Below are 16320 nucleotides of genomic sequence, written 5' to 3' on the forward strand. Positions count from 1 at the left end.
TAAAGAGGTTTTTTCAAAAACATTGAAATTACTTTTACTCATACTTTTATATGTTCTGTATAGTCTTAGATGCATCCCCAGGGGAAATCTGATTCCTTTAACTGGAAATAGATATATATGCCAATAAATGATGGTTTTTAAATATATACAGACAGTGCAGTCCTAAGTTGCCATTCCATTTGAATATCCATTTTTTTTTACTATTAATAGCATTATTTATTTACTATAATGGTAGGTTAGAGTCTGTTTTCAGATTTCTACATGTATATTGTCACAATATTTATTTGCCAGTTACATGAATCATGACCTAAGCAAGAGACATCTGTATCCTCCTACCTAGGGCACCCAAAAATTTGTTTCTTTGTTGATTTTATTATGTTGCATTTCTCATCCCTGAAGCTATTAGTGTTCTTAAAAAAAATAAAAGACCAGGATGAAAAATTCTATGGCTGTAGAGTTTTCAGGTGTCCTAACTTCCATTTGAGGGCTTTGCTGTCCCAGATTGTGGACATTTTTTTGTGAACTGTCTTCAGTAAAGCAATTCTTCTAATACTATCATATTACTAGGAATAACCATAATAATATTAATTACTTATTTCATTACTTATATGTTAAATCTAGCATTGTAGCACTAGGAAACTATGAGCTGAGCAATGCAGCAATGAGATTTTGTAAATTTAGGAGAATAGTATTTATAATCTTTAATTTCAAGATGAACAAATAAGAGGAGAAATTACTATGACAGATTGAGCAGCAATTTACAGATATCAGGCTAGTTCTCTGTCTGGGAGTTCTTTTAATGGAATTTTTCTAGTTATTTGCAATTTTTGATTGGAGTTTTGAGTAGAAGAAAGCTGTTGCCAGTTGAGAAACTAAACATAAGAGAACAGCTAGGGATATTTTAGAGTCCCCTGGGTCTACCCAGAGCTGAGTCCGTGTGTCCAGAACACGAGTAGTATAACTTAATGAATTGTGAAGGAAACCCTGTCATGCTGCTCTGGACAACATTATCCATGGACATATTTATCCTGCCATCAAGTGTGATTTCCCTTAATTAGTTCAGCAGATGGGCTGATGTGTTTAGCTCCAGCACTGATGGCAACAAGGCTGCCGTTGCTCATGCTTCAGTGAAGTTTTTACCAGCACCCAGTGTCTATTCTTGGTGGCGAAGGCCTGAGCTGTTATTGCTTAGCAACAGGTGATTTCTAGCTAGATTAAAGTTTCTTGTGCTGTAATGATTCTTAATAAGGCATATGATCTTGAGCAAGTGTGTTTACAGATGTGAGAACAGAGGGCTGAAGATGGATAAGCACACATCAGCATGTAGGAGATGGAAAACTACTGGAGTGAGCACAGGATAGCATAGGAGGCCCTGCTCTCACTGCTTCAATGAAGTAGTAAAACTCAGGGTGGAGGAGAGGGTATTTGAGCATAACATTATGGATTTTTGTATCAGTGAAAGCATTTCAACAAAATATGTTCTATATCTTTCAAAGGCGGTAAGTTTTAGTCACTGATAATTCCCCTTTTGTTCATAAATCCAAAAACTTTAAAAGAAATTCTGTGGGGGAGAAAACCCCTTTTACCTCCTTTTTATGGAATGACCTGCAAAATACAATAATTAATGTTGGAAAGGGCTTCTAAGAACATTGAGTCCAACTGTTCACTAAGTCAACCATTTGGGTGGTGCAAATGTTAGTAATTTCAAATGAAGTTTGGAGGATATTCAAACAGGTACTGGTCTTATTTGGAGAATTGAACAGAAAACAGTTTTTCACTATCACAGGACTTGTCAGGATTGCAAGTTTTCAGGATGATGGCAAAACTGGGTTGTGGGCTGACCTCAGCCAACAGCCAAATGCCCACACTACTGCTTCCTCATTCTCTCTGCCACAAGACAGGGAGAAAACAGAAGGAAGGTGAAAAGACTCATGGCAGAAGATAATGATAGTTAATAAAGAAAGTAAGAGGTGTACATGGAACCAAACAGAGGATTCATTTACTACTTCCCATAAGCAGGCGTGTGGCCATTCCTTAGAAACAAGGGGCTCAGCAACCATAGTGATGACTTGGAAGACAAATCCATAATCACAATAATGTGGTTATTGCCATAACCACAAACATCCTTCCTCTTCCTCCTTCATTGGGCTGACATGAAGAAAGCAAGCTTAATCCTAAACAGACCCAGCTGAAACATTTATGGTTGCTTTTTCATTTCTCCTATTTTTTAATGAGTGGCTGAAGAGGTGTATGACCACTAGTAGCAATATGAGAAACTCAAACATGTTTTTCTGCTTTTTCTATTCTACTTGACATTACTTGGTTTTTGGCATGGTGACTCATCCTCCCTCTGTCTTAACAAACATTTAACCATTTAAATTAGTTTAAATAGGTCCACTAAAACCCTAGAAAATATCAAGTCAATAACACCAAGGCACTTTGAGCACTTGAGGGACTTGTTTTCTAACAAATCTGACCCAGATAAAGTAACAGCTGACAGCTGCTTCTTCTATGCTGAATCAAGGTAAAAATTAGCAAGTTCTTCCAAGATTTCCTTCTCTCTTTGACTGGAAGATGAAACCTTCATCAAAACTGATACATTCTTGCAAAGAAATTTAGGCCTCAAGGAGTTGATATTTTCTAAGAACAGGAATAATAAGTGAAAAAAGAAATAAAAACAAGAACAAAACCCCCAACAATGCTCTCACTCAAAAATTTATTTATCCATCAAAGAATTAGTCAAGAAAAATTCCTCAGAAAATCCAAAAGGAAGGGATTAAAAATAAATAAAGCATGCTCAGAGGTTGCATTTTAATTAAGAGACTGAAAAGAGTGCTGCCATCAGTGCTGCCATAGGGGATTGTCTGCATGGATGTGATGGGAGATTATTCTACATAAAAGAACTGTGGGTACAACAGTGAAATTTAACCCATTTAATGCTTTCAGTGCTGGAAATGATGGCTAGGAAGTAATTGATACATGTTTTTGGTCAGCATGGCATCTTTTTGCTTATTTATTTTTAGCTGCCACTTTCACATAGTCATATTCTTTCTGCCACCTGTAAATACATGGTGTGCTTTCAGTGCCTTTGCCATTTTCCTTTGGACTGACTCCAAATAAAGTTAAAACAATGGAAGGTCTTGTATGAAGAGACTGCATAATTTGACTCAAATTATCTTTTTCTTCAGAGGCTGGAGAATGAATACAAAAAGTAATATTACTTTCAAAATAAAGTCATTAGTAATCATTAAAGCAGCAGCCAAATGCAGACAGTATTACAGCTGCATTAAAAAAAAATGGAAGTGGAAGTCAAACATTACTACTAATCACTGCCATTGTCCTGAAAGAGCAGAAATTAAGCACTGATTTAAACTCATTTCAAATCTCATTACTGAGAGACCAAATTACTAAAATTGTGGAGGCCTTACTCATGGATTTCCATAGAACAAAACCATATTTCCAGTCTTTAAATTTGCAAGTGTCCTTAAGAGCTACCAGAATGGCAGCATAGGAACTACATCCAGTTGCATGGGTGAATAATGGGTACATGGAAGCAAGATTCCTAGGATTGTCTTGCTGATGTGACTTGACTCTGATGGGGTAAGAAGATGACAGGTTATTTTATTCCTCTTGCCCTTTCATTCTAAGACAACAGAGAAGAGATGAAAGTTTTGTCATGATGGCATGCCTCTCTCGTGGGAATTCACAGAATTCGCTAATTCATTTTCAGCCAAGGAGTTTGTCACTACCAGCCTGGGCTTGATTTGAGCATTGCATCAGAAAGTAAAGTCTCAGTATTCCATTTTCGGCTTCTGGCCTTTCTGATGCCCCTATTTATGGCCTTGAATAAACAAAGATATGGAGAAGCAAAATGAGCCTGGCAGTAATCATTTGGTTTCCATCTGTAATGTGAGCTTGAAGGCCTGATACAAGCCTTTCTCCTCCTTCCCTTGAAAATGCAGCCATGGCTGAAATACTGCATCACTGTGTGTAACATCCCAGCAAATGTTTATGGGTGTCCCAAACAACTATTGGAGTAATATGGTGGTAAAAATGGATTGCAATTAGAAGATACTGTGTTCAAGGTACTGAAACAGCCCAAATGTAACTGTAAAATGAATGATGTGTTAGTTTCCGATATATTTCTGTCTGTGATGGACAGGTCAAAGTGAGGGCCCTGCCACAGTAGTGTGTTGCAGCAGTTTATTAAGTCACCATATGTGTGCTGACGCTTGGTAACTGGACTTCTTTACACTGTACTATTGGCAGATCTGATCTAATTCCAGGTACTTTTACCTTACAGGCTATGGTTTAACTGGTTTGACTTACCTTACAGGCAGATGGATGGTTACTTCAGCAGAGCTGATATTCTTAAGCACATTAAACCAACCATACCTGGTCAAGTATCTAAGCTAATGTTATTAAACCTTTTTTTGTTGTTAAATTTTTCAGTCATGTGAGTTGTTCCAAAGAGCAAGTTGGATGTATTCCTGATCATGTATCATTGCCAGGGCAGGAAAAGGGCAGGTGAACATCTGTGCAAAGCACCTTTAGTGCCTTGCAGATACAGGAGTAGAAAGAGTCCATGTGAATAATGTCAGTGACCTTGGCTCTGTGTGGGTATTTGCCCACTCACACAGAACTCAAAGCAAATCCTTGTAGTGAACAAGGTCTGGAAACTATTTTACTTTGTGGATCAAGTAGGAATAGCAGCACTTAAATGTGGAAGAAATGTAGGTTGTACCTCTGCCAGTGTAGCAGCTACAAACATAACGACAGCTAGTGAGGTGACGTGAACAAATAGCACCTTTGCTGAGAGCAAATATTTGTGTTCCTTTTTAAGTAATCATGACAGTCTGGCTTAATGTCATTTTGCTTTAGGCCCTCATTTGAGGACTGGAGGTGATGAGCCTGGCAACCTAGCACTGTCCTTAGTCCCTGGAGAAATGGGCTGGGCAGAGATCAGTCTAGAGCTTCCCACTCCTCCCCACCAAGGGGAGGAAGACAAAGGTGCCCAGGCTCCGCAGGTGCTTCAGTGAAAAGCCTACCCTTGAGAAAGTAAATGAAAAATTCGTTTCTTTTGATGAGATCAGTACAGTGAACTTTAAGATTAGGAACTGGCCAAGCACCTATATACCTTTTGCAACATCCTAACTACTGATTCTGCCCATCCCACAATGGACAGCTTATCATATTGCTTTCCATTTTCACTGGCCACACAGAGAATTGATTCTCCTTCAACTTCATTTCTGTTTGTGTTATAGGGAAAATCCAAATAACCCAGCAGCTGCACAGGTTGTAATTGAATGTCGACCAACAAACAGAAAGGTTCACTTCAGGCACATTGTAATTGGTTTTAAAATGTAATGAGTCAGTGTGTCTGTGTATCCTAAACAATCACAGAAATATCTGCTATATATTACACAATTTCTAGGGCAACTAGAGAGGACCCAAGGAGGGTTGCACCCACTGTGCAGTGTTAAACAATTGCATTAGTGAGAAAGCTCTCTGTGGTGAGGTAGTTGGCAAAACCCTTTTCTTTATAAAGCACAACTTTCCTGAAACTGAAACTGTTTATGAGTCAGTTCCAAACAAATTCATTCTTAAAATAAAAATGTAGGGGGGAAAAAAGAGATTTTCAATTGTTGAAGCACCCTATTTTGACTTTTTTAGAAGTTTCATTTTTCTACCTTGAAGATGTGCTGCCTGACATCTCTTTAGCTCATGAAAAAAGATAAAACGGTATGAAATTAATTTGAAAATATAGATGTTTCTTTCATTTTAGATTATCACTCAACAATTTTATTAATTTTAAGTTATTTCTAAGCTGTGATTTTATAATTCGTAGCTGAAAATTGCTATGGGAATAAGGAAAATTTCTTTGGCTTTTCTAAATATTTGCAGTGCTCCATTAAAGACCTGGTGGTACAAATAACTCAGCAAAGCACATAGTTGGGACTATACATGCATCATGCACAAAATCTTCAGGTGACCTTCAACCTATGCCATATTACTTGTGCCTCAAGAGTATTAAGACTGTGGGTGGAAGAAGAAGATAATTTAAAAAAGAAAAAAAAAAAGACTAATGGGGGAGAATTAAAAGGAAAAAAGCAGCAAAAATAAAGTATATCTATGAAGGAGATGTAAAAAAGAGGGATACAGGACAAGGGAAAGATGAGAGAGATGAAAGGCAGTAGAAGACAGAGCAAGCCTCACATTGCAATGACATAGGGATGGTGGGGGAGGAACTAATAACCAATTGCTGGAAAATGCGTTAAATCTGAGCCGCTGAGCATAATTTCAGCAGCACCCACAGGATGATGAAAACACAGGGCAAAGAAATGAGGCATCCTGATTCATCAGTCTACGCCTGCTACAGCTGCTCCAGACCCATGATTCTTTCTAGGAAGAAAACTTGTCCTGGTTATTGCTATTTTTGAGAGAGAAAAAGGGCTCATTTTTAGGTACTGAATTTCATATCTGCTTAAATTGCCAAAAGGAAGCTGCACATTATATAATATGTAATCATATTTGCTAAATAAAAAACCCCACCAGCTGTCAATCTTACCACCCCAGCATTTAAGCGTTCACAGAAATCCTCACCAAAATTCTCTTGTGTAGGAATGAATATATTTAAGCCCTCCCTCTGCTCTCTTTTAACCTTGCACATAGAGAAAAACACATGCACATCCTGTCTCCAGTTATAGAGAGCTTCATCATCTAATGTCAAAAGCCTCATTGAGGGATTTCACAGCTGCAGATACTAATAGCTAATTTCACTTTTCAGTGGAACTGCTGACTTTGCCCTCACATCCCATTGGGGTCGAAGGTTTTCCATTCTAAATGTCTCCTGCCATGGTAGATCAGTGGAAGAACTGCAGTTGTTCTCTAATGTTAAAATATCTTATTTATTGAACATTTGAAAGACTGGCACATTGCTCAGACCTTTTGCCCCACCATAAAATGAATCTGTAAAATCAGAATGCCATGACCTACTAGTAATAGTTGCTGTATATCTTCTTGTGGTTTTTACTAAAGAGTAAAGCAAAATATAGTGTGAGAATATCTAGTTTTAACCTGACAATGGAAAGGTTACAAAACCCATGTTCTGTCAAACATAGTTTAGTATTAGACATTTCAGCCATTTTTAAGGAAAATCTTAAAAGAAATGCCTTTTCTAAAAATGATTTTGAAATAAATTGAAATTACTAATTTCATCTACAGTTTATTTTTTTCTAAATTATTTTTCATTTCCATGCATATGCAGGAAAAAAATCACTAAAATAACTACACTCATCCAGTAAGAGAAATATCCTGTTTCCTCTTCACAAACCAGTGCAATTCAGGGACAATTTTTATGTATTTTTAAGAGAGGTGTAAGTCAAGTTTTCTGACTTGTATACTCCTCTCTCACTACTGGACTCTTCCTGTCCTACACACTCTGTCCTACACTTTGCTCTGGCATTCTTCCTCACTTTTGACTCTCTTAAGTATGTTTTCACATAATTTCTGCATGTATTTTAATAGACTTGGTCAGCATTTTACTTCTCTGACAGGATAGTTAAGCCTTCACAGCTGTGCAAAATCCTACTGTGTTTCTGATGTGCATTTTCTATTTTTCCTCTCCGCCAAGGTCCAAGATAGACTTCTTGGACCTCCTTAATTGTCCACTGTGAGGTAGCTGGGAGTCCTTCCAAGAGCTGGCACAGTGGTGGAAGATGAAAATGTACCAAAGGCAATTGTTGCAGTTTGCCTGAGTAAAGAAATATAATGGATTCTGAAGAGTTTTAGGGAGAACTAAAGATTTTTCTGGGGTATCCAGAACTACTGGGTTCACAGGATGGAGGTTATAATTCACAATAATGGGATACTATATTTTTTTAATATTCACACTTTTTATTATAGAATATTTGGGATTCCTCTGACAGATCCTGAAAAACAATAAAGGGTAAATAGTTTTTTCAGGGCTTCACATAGTCATTCAGCCATGAAAAATCCAGGAAGAGCTTTTAGGAATTTCTTAGGCTGTTTGAAGCACGTCACACAGAGCCAAGTTTGAACCCAATGTCTTATCACTGAGCTATTCTTTTTTTGCTCGCAGTCACTTGTTAATTTCGATATGAAAAGATTGAGTTGTTTAAGTGAATTATTCATTTAAGTGTTAGAATGACTGAAAAGTAACTCTAAGACTTTGCAGCATCATCCAACACATTTTTGCTATTATTGCTTTAAGTGAGGAAGGGAAGAGGAACTTGCAGATCTCTGGGGTAAAAGGGATAAGGCAGCTCAGAAAGCCTTCCAAGGAGCAAAATTACCCTGGCTGGCTCAGGAGAGGCTGCTGTAGGGAACCAAAGACTTTCAGGGTGATTACCACAATATTGCTAAGGCAACCAACCTGTGTTTTGTGGATGATTTTAAGCTGCCAAAAGCTGGGAGGTAGGAGTTACAGTGCCAAGACCAAGATGATCCCTGACAGCTTCTGTGGTCCCCTGCAATATATTTTATCTTATTCTTTTTCCATTATAAGATCTGGGGGACATTGCCAGCTTCCGCTCCCTGATTTATTAGGCTGTGTGCCTCCAAAAACTGATGCCTGATTTCATAGTCCTGCTGTGTGGTACTATACTATATAAAAGTGGAAAGGCAGGATGAAAGCAAGAGAACAAGGAAGAGAACAGCAATTCCTCAGTCCTGATTTTCAGGGGGTGTGAAGGGTGGTTTGTTTTTGCTCAGTAATTTGAGCTGAGTAAAAGGCTGGGATTCTTCAACATTTATTAGTGTAGTATATAAGAGAAGTATGTTTGTGTTTGGAAAGCCAAACAAATTGTCTCTCTTGGGCACAACGTAATATGACTAATGAATTATCTAAGTTATGAAAAGGGCAGATGAAAATATTAAAAAATAGAAGAAAAAAGCAGAGAACCACACCACACCACATTAAAAAAAACATACTGTAAAGCCATTTGAATTTCTGGCTGCTGCATCTTAAAATGGTATGGCAGAGAAAAAAAATGTACAGAGAACAGTGAAAAGGATAATGAAAGTTTTAAAACAGCTTTGCCATAATAAAATACTAAACAGATTGATTCTTTGGTTTGGAAAATGGAGGACTAAGGGAGGGATATGGTCTACACAATTATAAATTACATAGACATAGTGAGTAGGGCTCAATGATCCATTATTTTTCACAACCAAAGAACTAGAGGCACCTAATTTAATTATCAGGCATCCTGATAAACAAACAAAAAGGAAATTATTTTTCAAATAAAGCATAATTAGATTGTGAGGTGCATTGGCACAGGATGCAGTAGAGGCTATCAGTATAAATGGGCTCAGAGAAGATTAGATAAATCCATAGAGGATAGGCCCATTGGTGGCTGTTAAAAATGATAGTCTAGATTAAACTTCTGTCTCAGGAAGTCCCTTAAGTGCTGGTTGCAGGAAGTTGGAAGGGTATTTTAGGCAATCTCTGTATTTGCCCTGTTTCTAGCAATATCCTTTTGGGCCAGTGCTTGAGCCAGCATACTGGAATTAAAAGATCTTTGCAGAATTCTTCAGGAACATTTCTGTGTGTGTGTGTGTGTTTGTGTGTGTGTGTGCATGTGTGTGTGAGTGAAAAATAAGAATAAGAAAAAGGAGGCTGTGATGAGAAAAGCAAAAGCAACTTAATTAAACAATTACTTCCTCTTACTGTTAATACTTTTCACACAGGCCTCTTGCAAAGGAAAACCTCAATAACCCTAAAAGTGCTACTATCAGCTTTAATTTTCATTTCAATCAGAGTTTTCCCAGCCCTGCTGTCCTTCTGTGTTGCTTATCAGCATGCTATGAGAACAATGCATGAGAATATTGTATTTGACAATGCTGCCACCTGGGCTACATCTGTAGTAAATTAAACAGTGCCAGGACAATGCCCAACAAATAGGAATTTGATTACTTGTAATGCTGCTCAGACAGGTCCCTGTCTTAGTTTTACACTTGGCCAACTAATTTTCTCTGTCCCAAATAATCCCCAGGCTTTACTAGGGAATTAGTATAGACAAGGGATCATCCCCCATCAGAGTTTGGATGGATCCAACCTGTTCTTGAAGATATGGCTAGACCATGCCAGTTGGCCTCATGGCCAGAGGAAGAGCCTTCACCATGCCTGGTTTGCTTTATAGATGTGATAAAGATTGGATGTAACCTCTGGAGGATTGGGTGAGGAAAGGAATAAGTTTTCTAGAAGTTTTTTTTGGCCTCTTGGGGAAGGTCCAAATCAATCCAATTAGCTGTCAGGAGGGGTGAAGAGTCCATAACATCTCCCAGACATTTGGTAGTATTCCTGAGTTTAGGACCAGTTCTCATTTCTCTCTTTTCATGACATATACTGAACAGTCTGGAGATGTCTTTGGCCAGGGTGCAAGGCCCCCTGCAAGAAATGCTTTGATTGCATAGCAGGACTTGAGGTACAGGAGATTTCTCTTCTAGATCTTTAAGTTTCCCTAGTCTGGAAGAGGTGATTTTGCTTTCTCAGCTTGCAGGGAGCTTGCAGGCTGAAAGAAAAGCACACAGTGAAAAAAATTGATGTGAGGTCCAGAGCAGGTCAATAATAAATAAATCAAAATCCTATGAACTAAGAAGTTCAGTATCAGTTCTAGTTCAGTCTTACTCTTATATGGTGATGGAGAAGGGAGTTAATTGATTATAAGTCTTGCTGAGGTGAACCTTTTAAAGTATGTGAGCAACAAGTTCACTGACACTGGGGCCTATTTTGTGGATGGATAGGTTACAAAAGAAGTACAATTTAGGAGATGGAAACAGCTTGCCTGGTTATTAAGAGTAGAATGAATGCATGAAAAATGAAGTCCAACAAAGAGGCAAGACTTTGCAGGTGAAGAAAGAGAATTTAAACGAATAGATCAGGTTCAGAGAGTAGACAGAGGTTAGAGCTGAAATGACAAAATTTGAAGGGTGGGCAAAGTGATTATTCATCCCTGTCACAGCACATACCCTTGACCAGACATGCCAAGCAGTGCTTCCCTAGAGAACATCTCCTTAGCAGGGTATGGAACAGCAGAAGCCAGGCCACGCTCCTGGCAGACATCCAGCCTGTACTGGGGACAAAAGCTGTGCCACACCAGCTTGATCTTGGGCACTGGTCTGTGTCATTTCCCACTGTACATGTAGTAGCTTCAGGGTTGAATGATCTGTCTGGATGTGTCAAGCTGGTTCCAACTCAGCAATATCTCCTGACATTTCCAAGCTTAAGTCTAGAGAACTTCAGATGTGACAAGTTCCTATCACAGTTTTGAGTGTCATCTGTGCAGTGTTGAGCTGGAATGAATGACAGATGCATCACATATTTAAAAAGGAAAATGAGATACTACATGTAAGTGATAGTTTTTGCTCTCTTGCTTATGCAGATCACAGCATCATTTTACTATACATTGAGCTTTCAAAAAAGCAAATTTCTCTGCATTTTTAGAGCCTTTCATTTTTTGTCAATGTTTTTGAGCCCTGTTGAAAGTAAAGACTTTTCCTGCTATATTTTAGTTTCAGGTTCAGAGCAAGAGTCTTGTTTTCTATTTGGACCTTTTTGTGATGCAGTAGTTTGTATATTGATATGTGTCCTTCGTGTGTGAGCTGTGTTCCATACATTGTTAAAAAACTTATATTGTAAATCATTCTATTTTCATAATCTCTTTGTTTGCAATTCATTGTTCATTGAAGCATTCCATGCTAAGAACATGACTTTCTTCTATGTCCACTGGTGTAGAATGTTCTACCAGTAGGTAGCAAAGGGCAGCTGAGGCCCTGTATATCTATGAGGCAGAGAAGGGGAATGGCATGAAATGAATGCACTCATTCTCTGACACTTGCACTTCAGCATGAGCCAGAATGCTGTGATAATCTGCCTGACTCCTTTTCTATGAGATATGAAATGTTCATGAATGCTGTATGTTCATGAATGAAGGCCATGCTTTTCATTTTTATCGTCAATAATAATAATAGCAATTTCCAGGAAAATTTTAAACTGAAGAAACAAAGGCCATTTATGTCTGTTGCTGAAGGAATAATATAAGTTTGGAGTACAGTTTAATCTCATACAAAGATTATCTGTGTAATATTGCAAAAGCCACCAAGACTCTAGATTAATTTAGGCTTCATAATTGCAGAACACAAAAATTGACCCTTTGCAATAGCTAAAATGATAAAAGCCTTTTGAAAAAACAAAAGAAATAATGAAATAGTGATGTGAATATGTATAGTGATCAAATATAAATAAATAAGTCCTCATAATTAGGAAGTAAACTAATTTCTAAGACCTACTCATACCCCTCATACAGATTCAGAAACCTAAGAGAATGACAAAGGATTTCTAAGTTCCTTTGAAATATCTGCAATTGACCCTATTTATAACAGAATATAACTTTTCTGTAGGAAGGACATTTTATCTCTTTGTGCTCTCTGTTTCTAGACAATAGGCTCACTGACATTAACAAATGTAGTACAGCTACAAGAAAGAAATTAATTTTAATCCTAATTCTAATGGGAAATTGAGAGAGAAAGAGATTAAGTGGATTGTCCAAATTTGTACAGAAATGCTTACAGCAAAGTCAGAATCTGACTTACTGATCTCATTGTATGACCTTTCCCTTAAATTTTGGAAAATATTTTTTTTTCCTTTTTTTCTTTTTCCTCAAACACTTCACACCCACAAAGGTTTAGTCTGAATTAGCCTACTCCCAGCATCTTAGTCTAGTTTTGGTCAGATTTGTTTTATGATGCTGATTTCTTGCAAAGGAAAATAATGTTATCCATTCATTCTGTATGTGTTTCTGAATATATGTGCATGACAGACTTTTAGAATCAATAAATATCTTTTTCAAAAATATAAAACTATCTTCTTTATTTTGAAGTTAGCAGCAAGGTCTACTTAATTACAAGAATGTAAAGGATCCTTCCGAATATTTTTGTTATAACTTTCATTACTTATAACTGATTCCTGTGCAGCCACATTAGAGGACAAGCGTATGAGTTATACAATATAGGCAGATCATGTGAGCAAAGTCTCCATGGAAACTGCCTAATTTGTGCTTTTATTTAATTAGTGTTGTCCATTACCTCTCCAAATGAAGTTTAATTTAAATTCATATGCCAGTCATTTTTTAAATTGTGCATGACTTTTCATCCATCACTTACTGAGATCTCTTGTAGACTGTATTTTAGCAGACTGAGTTTATTTAACAATTGAGTTTCTAAACAGGATGTTTATTTGACAGCTCCGCTTATCCAACATTCTTAACATCCTTGGAATTAATTTTCTATGCAGTATCTGTGCTATAATACTCATTGTTATCAATTAGATATTCTTAACCTCAGAAATTGTCAAAACCTTGGAACAATTGCTTGAGAGATCCACATGAGTATATTCACTCATTTTGCTTGCTGTGAGATAATTGGGAAAAAATTTGAGTACAAATAAAAAGTGTAACCAAGACCAAGAAATATGCAAAATGCATGTGTTTGTTAAATGGAGCATTGAAGCAGGCAAAACTGTGTGTCTGCTGTAAGCCACACCAAAAAAAAAAAACCAGCTGGTCTCATTGAGATACTCTTTAGAAAAGTCTGAGTTGGTTTGACCTTACAGATCTGCCTGTCTGAGGGTATGATAACATGAACTGATGTGAGTTATTTGGAAGTCACTGGTCCTTGGTTGTGCACCAGAAAAACATAGTCTGCAATACCTGATTTTATCTTTCTTTCAAGAGCTGCTGGTTGAATGTATACTGAGAGGATATGAGGTTCTCCATTATTTCCCAGTTCTTCTTGAGTGTCTTGTAACATACACACATGATAAGAAAGTGGCAGGCTGTGTATACTCAATAATTCCCACCCATCTGAGACACCAGCAAACATGAAGAATAGGGAAAAACATAAAAAACATTAAAAATGTAGTATTGAGTAAATAGATGAAACATATTGCTGATATATTTTGTATCATAATGTACATATTCTGAAGCAAATCTTGCATCTCATGGAATCGTTACTGACCCAGTTTTCCATTTGCATCTCCATTATCTCAGAAATATCTAGACTAGGTGCCTGGTCCAAAATTAGTTTATATGCCAGCATGACAAAAGGGTGATGCAGAGGCAACAAACTGCAGCTCTGAAAGGGATATAAGCAGGGTAGCTCAGATCTGCACTCTGGTGCCATTCAGGTGGTTTCTGCATTCATGCAGCATATACATGTCATCCAAGTTTAAATACTCTTTCAGAATTTCAAAAGTTATCTCTGGAAAAAAAGTAAATGTTATTGATAGGAAAAAGTCATCATCACAACATTATCATAATTCACAATGGCAGAATTAAAATGTTTTTGTATAGAAGGTAATAAAAGTGACCTAAGAATCATGTGTGGTAAGTGCTAGAGATGCAACTGGAGGACCAGCAATAAGGATTCTTCTAGAATAATTACATGAAGGCTAAAAGTCAATACAATTTAATGTGACTAAAAAAAATTGGAAAGAACAATGTAAAAGACATTACAAAAAAGGCATTTATGAATATTATGTGATATTAGTGATTTGAAAATGTCTAGCAACATTAAAATAATAATAATTAATATATTACTAATAGAAGAAAACTTGAAAAACTGGCAAAGGGATCGATACTGCAGATAACAGCAACTCAGCAGCTTCACTTTAACAGAAGTCCTGAATGGTAATAGGTGTCACTGAGTGGATTTAAAAACTAGTGGACAGTTATGTCTGGATGTAGAAAAATATCAGAGTTATTAAATAGCTACTTTGTTTCTGTCTTTTCAGAAGAAGAGGGTGGCGATCTGCTCAAGTCGAGCTTCAGTTTTCCAGGGACGCCAGAGGAGGAGCTAGGTACAGATACATCTCTCAGATACCTGGTACCGCTTGTGCACCCCGAGGCTGGGCACAGCCGCGGTCTGGGGCACAGGAGGCTGCTCTGGGGTACGGCCTCGCCCCTGCCATGGAGCCCACCACTGTCAGTGACAGTGGTCAAAAAACTCTCAGTCAAATCCTTCTGGGCATTTCTCATCTGCTATATAAGGTTAGAGAATGCAAAGGAAAATCATCAGATTTGAGTAACACTCAGGCAACTGAGAATTCAAAAGAAGGTATTCAAGGAAATTGCCAACCTTCCTTCTTTTATCTTTTTCTCTTTGTCTTACTCTTTAGAGAACATCCTAAATGCAGATGGAGTTTTCAATGTTACCTTTTCAATCTGAAAAAATAACAGAAGCAAGAAATCAGAAACTCTTAAAGCCCATGAGTGAAATCTTGATACTTCTGTCTTACAAGGCTAGTACTAAAATGTCCTGCTGGCTTCAGTTTTATACATTTAGATTGTGAAAAACTGAGTTTCTGTTCCTGGAATTTCATACTCAGATTGTCACTGGTTTATGTGAAATCTGTCAAAATTTTGACTTATATGCAATTACTTCATGTGGTTATTTTTAGAAAAGCGATATGGGAAGTGGTTTCTATGTGTTTGCTACTTAAAATTCACTTTATTCAACATGAGCTTACTTACATTTCAGAAGTCGGTGTAAAATAATTTTTCTTTTTGTGCATATGCTCATGTTAATACCTTGCAATGGTTTATTTTTTGTTATTTGGATGCTGTTGTAGTTGACAAGAATATTATAAACTCTTGCCTGGACTGTATTATTACCCACTGCTAGGAAGATAGATTATAGTTTCCATGTTAAGGAAAACTACCCAACAGTCAGAACAAGGAGCATGAATTCACATAGGTTGTGTCCTTATGTTTAGCCAATCTTTTAGAAGAGGATTCAAATAGTGTTGCCACTTAGTTGCACTCAAATCATGGAGTGTCATAAATGTTCAACATAAAAATATCTGTACTGGACTTGTTTATTCACTTAACATTCCAAAACAAGGGAAGAAAAGCTACAGGATACATTCCAAAGATTAGACAGAAGAATGTATTAAGGAAGAGACTGAAGAGGCCTCAGTCAGTTTCTGCCTTAATCAAAGTGATGTAAAGGGGAAGATATCATTTAACATGAGGCTTCCTATGAATCTCACAAGTGGATCCTGTGAGTTATGAAATGAACAAATCTCTCAGCCTTCTTGGACATTTGGAGTTTTTTCACCCTGCTGTCCCATTTCACAGCACACAGGAAGGAGTTCAGATGCCCTGTGTTAGAATCAATCTAATCTGAGAGTTGGAAAGTATTTCAGATGTAGATGTCTAAACTACAGATCTTGGGACTTCTTTTAGAGTCAATGAAGGGTGATAGACTTTTCTAGGACATAGCAGGTTTGTCCTACTTTAG

At 37.3% G+C, this 16320-nt stretch overlaps 1 protein-coding gene across 26 annotated transcripts in view; it reads left to right on the forward strand.

Annotated features, from left to right (window-relative positions):
- The window catches only part of DLGAP2 (DLG associated protein 2), a 452231-nt gene that overhangs the window by 340674 nt on the left and 95237 nt on the right, over positions 1–16320 (forward strand). For 16 of the 26 annotated variants that reach the window (XM_068183587.1, XM_068183590.1, XM_068183609.1 and 13 more), the window contains one exon: positions 14813–14878. The exons of the other annotated variants lie outside the window; for them this stretch is intronic. In XM_068183587.1, coding sequence (XP_068039688.1) covers positions 14813–14878 — 66 coding nt within the window. The remainder of the gene's footprint in view (positions 1–14812; positions 14879–16320) is intronic. 26 annotated transcript variants of the gene reach the window in all.

Source organism: Anomalospiza imberbis, chromosome 3 (genome assembly GCF_031753505.1).
Source record: "Anomalospiza imberbis isolate Cuckoo-Finch-1a 21T00152 chromosome 3, ASM3175350v1, whole genome shotgun sequence".
Lineage (NCBI taxonomy): Eukaryota > Metazoa > Chordata > Aves > Passeriformes > Viduidae > Anomalospiza > Anomalospiza imberbis.